The 11,692-nt window shown below is 42.2% G+C and overlaps 1 protein-coding gene across 1 annotated transcript in view; it reads left to right on the forward strand.

The window, feature by feature from the left end:
- SORL1 (sortilin-related receptor, L(DLR class) A repeats containing) overlaps window positions 1-7,724 on the forward strand; it is a 165,151-nt gene extending 157,427 nt beyond the window's left edge. The window contains exons 47-48 of the mRNA XM_012644914.1: window positions 1,456-1,668; window positions 3,590-7,724. Of these exons, the coding sequence (XP_012500368.1) occupies window positions 1,456-1,668; window positions 3,590-3,657 (281 nt within the window). The 3' untranslated portion in view covers window positions 3,658-7,724. The remainder of the gene's footprint in view (window positions 1-1,455; window positions 1,669-3,589) is intronic.
- Window positions 7,725-11,692: the final 3,968 nt, after the last annotated feature.

Consider the following 11,692-nt stretch of genomic DNA (forward strand, 5'->3'; position numbering starts at 1 on the left):
CCAAAAATCAAACAGCAAAATTCCTGTTGATCTAGTGTTTCCTAAATAGAGCCTCATTTTTAGGCAAAACCAGTTAGCAACCTGTGAAATATACCGTGGGACAACCTATTGTGAGGACCCCTACCAGCCACCTTTACGAACCCAGGGTTTTGGGCAGAAGGACTGTCTTGTTGGGCCTCTCGGCCTGTGTCTTGCCCCTTGGTGTTGCCCTTCCCCTTGGGAGTGGGGCCAGGGTGGGAGCTCACTTATTCCTGCTGCCTTCCCTGTGCTACCCTCCAGCCGAGGGCATTGCCTTGATTTACCACTGTATGGTTGGGATGGGTTGGGACACATTAAATTAAGATTTTGCTGGAGTTTTTTTTGGCAAGGAGAAAATGTAAGAAACTTAAATACAGACATGAATATTGAGTGGTTAGATTAGGCTTGTAAGACAAGGCTACTTTCTCTCCCATCTTTATGAATCCCTGTCCGGATGAGACCCCGGGCAGCTGCAGAGCTTTCCGCGTGAGGCAGAGGCCTTGCCCGTGCCACTCCCTGTGCTGGGGAGCAGCCCCCAGCCTGTTAAGGCTCCTCACGGACACCTGGACCAGGAGAGTCCACTCTGCTTCCTTTGCTAACATCCGATTCCGAAGTTTAATTTTCCTGCTTCAAGTTCAGACTTTTCCCAGAGTTTTCGACATGAAAAGCGTACTCCTTTCAAAGAGACTGACTGGCCCCTACCCCAGCAGGGTGAGAGGTGGGGGATGGCTTGGCCCTAGAGCCCTAGTGGGACAAATCTACTAGTAAATCATCACAAAGCCAGTGTTCGTTTAAGACAATGGGAGGGGGGCATTGTTTTTAGGTTATAAACACCTAAATAGCTTTGCAAAGAGCTTTAAAAAATGTTAAATGTATACAGAAATGTGTTTCTTTCTCTCTCTTTTTTACTTAAGTAAAAAACCTCATAAAACTTCATGAGCTGTTAAGTCGGTATTGTAGTAAGGGAATCTCGTTTGTATCACTTAATGGAGCTTCAGGTAATTGCAGTTCAGAGTGACTTTGGTGCCAAGTAGGGGGAAATAATTGCAATCTCGTTAATTAGTGGTCTGATTTCACATCCTCTTATGTAAGGGGAGCAAGTGGTCTTAAGTAATAATGCTAATGAAATCAATGTTGATACCCCAACAAAGGTCTCCCTTCCAAGAGATTATCTAAATAACCAACAAGGCAGTGATTAGGAGTCTAATGTAATTACCGTATTTGCATGCACAAGGCCCTTGGTCTATCAGCTCATGGCAAGTAGCTGGGAAACAATCAGGCATCACGCACGTGCAGGAGGAACGCGTCACACCAGACAGGCAGTTTGAGTAGCTGTTGCCAACTCCTAGCTGTTTTGGTCGGTGGAGCCTTGAGAGATTGCCTGGTCCGTTCTCCTGCCCTCAGGTAGGCTTATCAGTGCGAATTTTGCCTTGGCAGGTGGAGATGCATCCGCGATTCAGGCTGCCAGATCTACGGATGTTGCTGCCGTGGTGGTCCCCATCTTGTTCCTGATACTGCTCAGCCTGGGGGTCGGGTTTGCCATCCTGTACACAAAGCATCGGAGGCTGCAGAGCAGCTTCACTGCCTTTGCCAACAGCCACTACAGCTCCAGGCTGGGCTCAGCGATCTTCTCCTCGGGGGATGACCTGGGTAAGTGGGGCAGAGGAAGTTGGTTTCTTCCCAGGACAGATCCCCCACAATCCCCCAACCAAGCCAAGGGCTTGATTAGGAAACACCTACCTTCGGCTCATCTTTTGACACTAGGGAGTTATTCCTCAAGCAGTGATTCCACTGCTTCAGATTAAAACTAGTCAGGGGCCCTAGCTTTTAACTTTTAAGTTAAAAATTTAAATTTTAAATTAAAATTCCATGTTCTCAATAGTACGGTTTTGGCCTGAAGCAGGGAGCGGCTTTGTGGAAGAAACGGTAGGAACTTGCCTTGCACAGGAATGGTAGATAGGCCCTGGGCTTCGGAGACTCCTGATGTGTGGGGAAATTCTCAGAAATGCCCAACCTCTCTGTTGCCCTTCACAGACCTGCAGGTCTGACATCTCTGGGGATCCTAGTCAGGCCAAAAAGTGATGCCTCCCAATCAGCTTCTATTGAAAGAGGCCCTTTCCCTCTTACTGTTTCTCTCTCTCTCTTTTTTTTTTTTTTTTTGAGACAGAGTCTCACTCTGTTGCCCGGGCTAGAGTGCCGTGGCATCAGCCTAGCTCACAGCAACCTCAAACTCCTGGGCTCAAGTGATCCTCCTGCCTCAGTCTCCCGAGTAGCTGGGACTACAGGCATGTGCCACCATTCCCCGCTAATTTTTTCTATATATTTTTAGTTGTCCAGCTAATTTCTTTTCTGTTTTTTTAGTAGAGACGGGGTCTCGCTCTTGTTCAGGTTGGTCTCGAACTCCTGAGCTCAAACGATCTGCCTGCCTTGGCCTCCCAGAGTGCTAGGATTACAGGCTTCACCATCATGCCCAGCTGATTTTTTCTATTTGAGTTGCCCAGCTAATTTCTTTCTATTTTTAGTAGAAACAGGATGTCACCCTTGCTGAAGCTAGTCTCGAACTCCTGACCTAAAGTGATCCTCCCGCCTTGGCCTCCCAGAGTGCTAGGATTACAGGCGTGAGCCACCATGCCCGGCCTCCTCTTACTGTTTCTCTTTGCAGTCGCTGGTGTAACCTCACCCGCCATTCTTTTATGTGTTGGTAGCACATAGCAAGGGAAAAAGAAGAAAATTTCCCTTTTTGAAGTCTTTACAGGCAGTAATTCCTAAACACTGATAGAGCTAATAGACCATGTAATAAAGTGGGTGTGTTAAAAGGCTTCCCCAAACTCAGACTGCTGAATGTGAGTTTATTTTTTCTGTAAACTAGTTATAATTATTTTTCTGTGTTTATAGAGACATGTATGTATTCCCATCCACTGATTATATGATATTAGTTCTGCTGCCTTTCCTTCCCAGTTTCCTTTCTTGTTTAATAAGCAAGTACTTGGACTGCCTTGCTTGAATGGGGTCACTTCTTTGCTTCCGCTCTTGGGACCAAAGAAGTCACCTGTCATGGTGCCATGCAGTAATCCCTGAATGCGAATTGGGACTCAGTTGCATAGGATTGTTTCAGGGGTCACAGGGGGACAGACGTTAGTCTGGAAAGCTGTCCTCAAAATACTTAAACCCCTCCAAGATCCTTTTCCTCAAGCAGTTTGGTTCAGAAGAGAAAGCAGACAATGACGTTCATTGTGCTAATGTAGGGTGTAGATAATTCAAATTGCAGAAGCCAAATCACCTATTGAGCTTTTGGGTAGGTAATGAGATTCTTTTTTTCTAAAAGCTTTACTTTCCTTATTTGGCTAAGTTCAAACTACCATTAAAATAGGCTTGGGCATCCATTGATGGGGAGAAGGTGACCAGAGGTGGCAGAGGGTAAAGAACTGATGATTGTACCTGGCTGACTGTGGTATTGACTTTCCCAGTTGTGGGGTTGCCATAGGGTTGGAGAGGGTGGGCAGAGTGGTGGGACGTGGGGTCAGGTAAAAGTGTGCTGGAACTCACCAAGGCCTGATTGTTTTGTCTTTAGGGGAGGATGATGAAGATGCTCCTATGATAACTGGATTTTCAGACGACGTCCCCATGGTGATAGCCTGAAAGAGCTTTCCTCACTAGAAACCAAATGGTGTAAATATTTTATTTGATAAAGATAGTTGATGGTTTATTTTAAAAGATGCACTTTGAGTTGCAATATGTTATTTTTATATGGGCCAAAAACAAAAATGAAAAGAAAAAAAAAAAAAAAGGAAAGAAAGGAATGAATAAACTTTGTAGTAATCAACTGTGAACTTCAAACCAGGTTGATTTTAGTAACCAAATTGCTTTGATTTGACATTAATGTAGTCTTACAGGGCTGTGCTTGCTGGGCATGCTTTTAAGTCTGTGAGATAATTTTGGTTCAGTAAATTGGCCATTCTTTTTATTTTTCTAAGACACAGAAATGTATTTAATAAAAACCTCAAGAGAGAGTGATGGGTGGAATCCCTTCTCCTTGAAAGTACGCTAAAGTTTTAAATTTTGTTTGGATTTGGTTTATATGAACGTGTTTGGGTGTATTTTGGGGGAAGGTTCTTTTATGTTATTTTGTTAATTTATTGGGACTCTGTATAAGGCCAGACTTCAGTGTCATCAGACACCACGTGTGTTATGAGCCCCTCACCCCTAGGGTTAGGGGTGAGGAACAGAAGCATTTTTGTTGCCTCCCAGAAGTAATCCGTTTTTATTCACTTGTGTGTCATGAAGTGGTCTTTGACAGGAGAGAGCACGGGGTCATTCTGGATTTCAGTAAAACGGAGCCACAGCTTGGGGAGCCCTGCAAGTCACCAGCTTCCGCTCTTAATAATTGATGGAATTTCACTGTATACGCCTCTGCCGCCGCAGAAGATGTAGCGTCAAAAGCTACAGAATGATAACACTGCTTTGTTATACACTGGTTTCATTGTCATTGCAAAAAATCACCCTGGTTATGGGAGAGAGTTCTAGATCTGTGCCATGATCGATACACTGGCAAATATAGCATGCAATTTTTCCATTTTCCATTTTTTGTTTTTGCTTACCACTGAAGAATCTCGAATGTTAAATTTTGTATTTGGGTTGAGGTGGCCACTTCTTGTCCTTAAAAGTCCATACCCATATGTGCAGTCATTTTGAATTGGGTCAGTGCCTTCTCTCTGTTTTTCTTTTCTTCCAGCTCCCTCGCCTGTGCCCCTACCCAATCTAACAAGAAAGTGCTCTACGCTCTCACAGAGGTAGAAGAGATCTTAAAGTTTGAGACCACGCTATCCAATTAACAATAGCCGCAAACACTAGGGTTTGTTCATTTATTCTCTCTGTAAAACAAACTGTGCTTTTTTTCTTCTGCTTTTAAAATGCCACCCCTGTATTCCCATCACGGCCACTTGCTGGTGATGCAGACTCCATCTGGACTGATGCCCACCCTGTAGACGTAGTGTTGTAGGCCCCATGTCCAGCATTGTTGCGACTTGTACTGTATGAACCTCACTGCATAATTTCCTCCCCCCAAGAAGCAGTGAGCTCTGGGAATATTCCAAAGTCATGCCTCTAAACATGTGTCCTTTATATGCAAGCTTTGTAAAACTCTATGCCACCTTAGATGCAATGTATCACCTTCTCACAAGTGTTCGGTATCATTCTTGGGTGATAATATAGTTTCATTCTACCTGGGGATTGTTTGGAAAACAAAGAGCTAATTAAATGTTTTAGTTTTTAAAATGTTTATTTATATGTTTCTTAGGCGAGGAATATTTTAAACTGCAGACATTTAGCGTGCCATATAGGTAGGGCTCTACTTCATTTTAACAAGTGGTGGTAATGATGAGCCTTCTTCCAGCATATTTTCTCTTTCCCATCATTCTCCTTTTTTTTAAAGACTGGAATTTCTTTGGCTTTATCTTTTCTTATCCTGGAGTTTTGCTCAAACCTCCAAGCCCCACCACCTCTCCTTTAATAAGCTCTTTAAGTAGCTGAAAGATTAACAATCTGGTGGGAGGCAAGTCATTTAATTGAACCACTAGGAAGTGTATTTTCTTCTTTTCTTTTTCTGCCAACTTCTTGGTGGCATTTGTAAAAGCTATGATCTAAAAGGCTCTGAGATGTTATTTTCAATTATTCCATAGGCAAGCCTTTTTACAGAGCATATGTCTCCAGTTGGCAGCTTGAGATATTTCGAGCATCCACTTCTAGTTACCAGTGCCTCCCAAAGCTTAGAACACAGTACTGTATAGACTGGCCATCACCCCTCTCCTTGGAAAATGCCACTGTGCTGTTTGAGAAAAAAGCAGCCTTATAGGGCTAGAGTATTTTATATAAACAGAAGAGCTAAGTTCCTGAAGACTAAGCTAGATAGTTGCAGCTATGTGTAAATTGTATATTTTTATGAACTTTTGAAGCACGCACTCCGATTTCTCTCTGCATAGCTTTGTGGGGATTTTGATGTATATATGCTGTCTGCAAGAGTCCAGAGGTTGGAGTGACAAGAGGAAATGAAAACAAATATTTCATGCAGCCTTTGAAGGTGACCAGATAACTATCTTCACTGTGACCAGTTGGAGCCCTTGGTTGCTTGTGAAGAAGGGGCTTTTATACCTTGATGGAGATGTCACTTTGAAAGTTTACACTGTGCAGGGAGAAGGTCTTCTCTCCCAGAGTACATTAGAATGCCAGATGCCTGCATCCACGTGGACCACGATGGGCCACCAAAACTTGGTGGGCAGGGAGATTGTGTGAGTTTTCTCTGGAAGCTCATTTTGCCCTTGGATGTATTGAGCTTTATGAGACATGGGTCCATGTAGATATAGTGACAGAGAGTGGGGTTTTACAGAGGATTCCAGGGAGAGGCCATGTCTATGTTTCCAGACAGGTGAGAAGCTCCAGTAACTACTGGCCACCCTGGCAAGCTGGGTAAATAGTTATGATTCTGGGTAACTGGTGAAAACTGACTTTTGGAAAAGCGGTTCTTGGGGTTCTGTCGCTGGTAGTATCACTAGGGATGTTTGGGTGGGACGGAGGGGGGACACACAGCTACATGCTCTCTCCTGCCCATCACGTGCGGCCACTATACTCAACTATTAAGCTATACGCAACTATTTAGGGAATGTGACCCTTTTGAAAGCCGTGGCCATTTTCAGCGGAATTGGGAGAGCAATAGTATGGTGAGCCCCATATAGATAAGCACCTGCTTCTGCTTGAGGGATCTTGCCTTCAGATACCTACCCAGTGGTCACTCCAGCTGGTAAGATTATTTTTCCAGTACTTCCTTAGGGGGAGAAACCCTGTGCTGTCAGATTTGGTTAGTCCCTTTCCCACTAAGGGGATCATGGTGAATCCCTGAGAATTCTCTTCCTTCAGCAGACAGTTGGGGGAAACCCAAAGAGAAGGGATCCATAGATAGAAGCAAACTGAAAACCACTCCCATGTTGATTTTAGCAATTGACTCTAAAGCTCTGTGCAGAATCTTGTGTTGGGACTGTATGTTGACATTCTTAACGATGTTACTTTTCTTAACTGGAGTGTGTGCTGCCTTTCAGGTACAATTTTTGTGTAATAAAAGCCAGTGCATTAAGTTTATATAGACTACTTTCTATGCAAGAGTGAGATATGGAATAGATCGCAAGAGATATGTACTGTTGGGTACCCGGACAATAGATTTGTTTTCAGAAGGGATACCACCACCGAACATGGGTTGAGGGAGGATAGATTACACATACGTTTCTGCCCACTAATTTTGAGCAGCCATATTATGAATTAAATCATCAGAGCCAAGTAATAACCCAAGAATGGTATTAGTTTCATATGTAATAGCTCAAATGGAATAATCACGAATGCTGAAGTGGAACATTATCCTCAGATATTCCATGTCACTTCTCATTTAAAGACTCTTGTTATGAATTATTAGAAACTTTAGGCAAAAATGAAAAGTATTTGCAGCAAAATAAAGGCCTATTTTGCTCTTATTTAAAGTGAAACACTGTATACTTGTTTCTCTCCAAAGTGAAATTAGGTATTTATAATTTCAATTGCCTGGATAAGTTTCCAAGTCACTGATTTCTGCTGAAGATTTTACTATATTGTTGCATAATTTTAAGATGATTTTTGTCTCAATGTCAACTTTTTTCACTGAATAAAATTTAACTGGGTCAAGAAAATGTTCGAAAATCCACTCTCTACGTGTGTCTTGAGTTGTTCTTTTGAGTGCAATAAAGATGGCTAACGCGGTCTCCAAACACCATTTGACTGGTCTGTTTTAAAAGAGTGTTTATTTCATAGATGAGAGAACACCAAGACCTGGAATAATTTTGTTATTAACAAGCTGGTCTCAGATGGTGGATCCTTGAAGAACACGCTGTCTTTGTGGTGGCCGAGGAACGGGGAGACGTGGTGGCTGTTTCGAAGTAAATAGAATTATTCCGTAGGGGTGATGACTAAAATGGCTCCGTTAAAGATGTAACTACATTTGCTAAGAGACAATTTGCTAGAAGGCAATTTTCAAATCTAAGAGAAGAAACCACAGCAGCATAGATGAGCTGTGTGTCTAAGAGAACTTTCAGGAAGTTTCTGTAGACAAGTCTTTGAAGAGTGTCTCACCTGGGCGGGTGAACGGCAAATGGACCGTAAGTCAGGATTGCAGGGTGTGGAACTGGGGGATTGAGGGGGCAGCAGATTTTTAAAATTTTAACAGATCTGATATGCGGCTTTTGTTTAGATATTGAGCCAAAGCAAAGCCGTGAAGTATTATCATCCAGTTTCACGGATGAGGAAAAGAGGCACAGAGGGGTTAAGCCATTTACTTTGGGGACACCCCGAGAGTAAATAGCAAAACCAGCTTTTAATCCCAGGTATTTCTGACCCCAGATCCTGTTCCAAATCACTGCGCCATGCTGCCTCATGTCACCATTCAGTGTCAGAACATGCCATTCCAACACACTGCACCAAGCAGAATCCCCAGGGGAGAGCGGCCACCTGGATGAATCTACCTGGTCGTGGCTAAGCCCTTAGGTTTTCAGGCTCAGATAATTTTTGTGAGTATACAATGGTGAATTCATCTCTCGTGGCCAAACACACCTTAGCCAAGCTCAGGAGACTGATATGCAACATCATGCCCATTTATTAATTCATAATTCACCCTGGGAAAGAGTCCTGTCACAGCATCAGCACCACCCGTGCATTCTCCACCAGTGGGGAGATCTACCCAGGGAGCCAGTCGCAACTAGAAGGTTGCTTGGTCAGCAGGGGTGTAGAATGAAAAAAGTAGGAGGGGTCTGGGCTAGGGTAGTGGTTGCCCAATAAATAATGAATGAATGTTTGACACTCCACAGCGGGAATAATGTACTCCCTATGAACAAAGTATTGAAACCTTCAGGTTATATCTCCCTGTATCCATTTCTATTTAAGAAGGTCTTGCCAGTGGGGTCTAATATTTGAAATCCATTCGCCACGGTTCCCCTGGCCTGGGCTTGAGTGCTGCCCATATTGGCTACTCGGACTCATTTTTTTTCCTGTGTTGTTGAACAAACTCCTCCCCGTCACTAAAACATTCTGGAGCTAATATTAATGCAGTCAGACTGGGTTACAATAGAATCTTCCTGTTTGAGAACTCTTGTATCTGTCAGATTATTTTGACTATTTTGTGTTGATTTTAAAGTTTCTATGGGAGGAACTTTCTTGAGTCCTAGGAGATACCTCAGTGTAGCTCCCAAATTCTGACTGCACCTGTCAGCTCTGATTTTCTGTCTCCCTAGCCCACAGCAAATTAAAAATGGGTTGAAGCAGCTAAAAGCAAATACCCTGAAAGGATAGAAGAACCTTAGAGTTCAACTGCTAGAAAATCTATGTTAGAGGCAAAGGAACCCCAAAAATGCAACTCGTCGGGGCCATTTAGCATAGGGCCAGAGTCCTGCAATCAAGGAGCCTCTCAGATTAGAATAATTATAGTTCCTTCTATTGAGCCCCTATTCTTTGCTAGTCACTGCGCCAAACTCTATATAAATTTTTTAAAAAAAATTCTAGAAGTGATCCTATGGTTTGGGTATTCATCTTTTTTTTTTTAAAAAAAGAAAGTCTAAAGAAAGGCTGAGTAACTTCTCCAAGGTCCCACATAAATGGCAGAGTCGAAATAATCTAGATTTATTGCATCCTTAAACTGCTGCTCTGAATTGGCATGCTGTTCTGCCCTGTCGGTGTAATATTAGAGGTCTGTAATAATGATACTGTCTGTCTAGGGATTCCAAGGATACAGGTAATACATTTTTAAAGCATTCTCACTAGAAAGATTAAAAACAATGTTTGGAGACATAAAGTATACTTGGATTTTTTTGCAAAGTCATTTATGTGGAACGCAATATTCCCAACTGATGGGAGAACAATGAAGCCTTTATTTATTCATTTATTTTTATTATTATTTTTTTTTTTTAGACAGAGTCTTGCTCTGTTACCCAGGCTAGCGTGCCGTGGGGTCAGCCTAGCTCACGGCAACCTCCAACTCCTAGGCTCAAGCGATCCTGCTGCCTCAGCCTTCAAAGTAGCTGGGACTACAGGCGCACCACCACGCCTGGCTAATTTTTCTATTTTTAGTAGAGATGGAGTCTCACTCTTGCTCAGGCTGATTTTTTTTTTTTTTTACCAGAAAATGTTTTTGCAAAGAGTTCAATAATTAGGAACACTGAGGATTCTTTTGCTTCGCAACAATCCAGATAGATTTTATCAAACTCCTTTGCATTTTGGGAAAAGAATATTTAGCACACATTTTACTCACCTTTCTATATACATACACACACACACACACACACACACACATACACACACATACACAGTGAGGCAAGTCATTGCAACATGTTCTGTTAGGGCGATAATTGGGTTAGCATGAGACCATCAGGGTCCCAGCAAAAGGAGGTGGCTGCTATTCTTTTCAACCAACCCCAACTGGCTTTGATGCTAGTGCCCCATTAATTTTTTAAAAAGATTATGTGTAGGGTAATTTGAGTCTCCAACAATTTACAGAACAATGATGTTAGGCTTTTAAAAATGCTAATGTTAACAATTATAATGTTGGCAACCCTCTTTAATGCCAAAATGACAATTGGCAATGTTTGCGAATATTTGTATGAAAACAATGACATTTCATACTTAAAACTCAGCATCAGCAAACTTTGAGGAAGAAAAAAGACTCAGATTTAAATGTAAATCAGCCTTTTATGAAATTTGCCCTTTGGTTGTACACCAATCTCTAACGCCTTCAAGATCGATCAAACAAAGAAGTTTCATAATTAAAACTTACTTTTCAACCTTTCTCTAGCAAAGGCAGAATGTATTAATTATCCAGGGATTGATCAAGTCCTAGATGGTACAGAACTGTCTGGGGAGTGTTTGTGTACCTGTGTTTTGTGGAATTCTTCATAGACAGTAGATGAACAACACAAGAACATCACACTCTTGGCTTCCTAAATACACCTTATTTTGGACCCCAAACAACTTGACTGCTCACTAGAATTAGCTCCTTCAAAGGAGGAAATTTTATCCATATTGAGGTGAGTCAAGGGAATACATTTAAGACTGAAGACAATGCTCTCAAAAGGTGATCCAAAAATATTTTGAGCGATGGCAGTACTGTAGCAGTAAGTAGTGACAGCAAATATGTAATTGCTACATGTCAGATACTATTCTGAGAGCTTCTTATACATTAACTCATTTAATCCTCACAACAATAGCCCTAACAGTTATTATTATTCTCATACATAAGGAAACTGAAGCACAGAAAGGTTAAGAAATTCACCCAAGGTCACAACAGCTAGTAAGTGGCAGAAGTGAGGTTTGAACACAGGTACCTTGGTTCCAGAATGTGCTTTCAGATACTTCACGGCACGGCCCCTCCAAGTGACCCTTTTGATAGGGTACATACATCAGGAATTTATTTCAACCAGCCAGTTTACCTTTTTCAATACAGTGATGTTCTTTTGGGGGAATTATAAGACGAATTTGCATTCATTACGGAAATTTTGAGAAAAACACCGAGAAGAAAATGAGATTTCCAGGTAATCCCAGGATAACCACTGTTAACATCTGGTGAGTGTCTGATACGGTTTACCTGTTTGGACCTTCCAAATCTCATGTTGAAATT

The sequence above is a fragment of the Propithecus coquereli genome, unplaced genomic scaffold (assembly GCF_000956105.1).
Source record: "Propithecus coquereli isolate 6110/MARCELLA unplaced genomic scaffold, Pcoq_1.0 Scaffold222, whole genome shotgun sequence".
Classification (NCBI taxonomy): domain Eukaryota; kingdom Metazoa; phylum Chordata; class Mammalia; order Primates; family Indriidae; genus Propithecus; species Propithecus coquereli.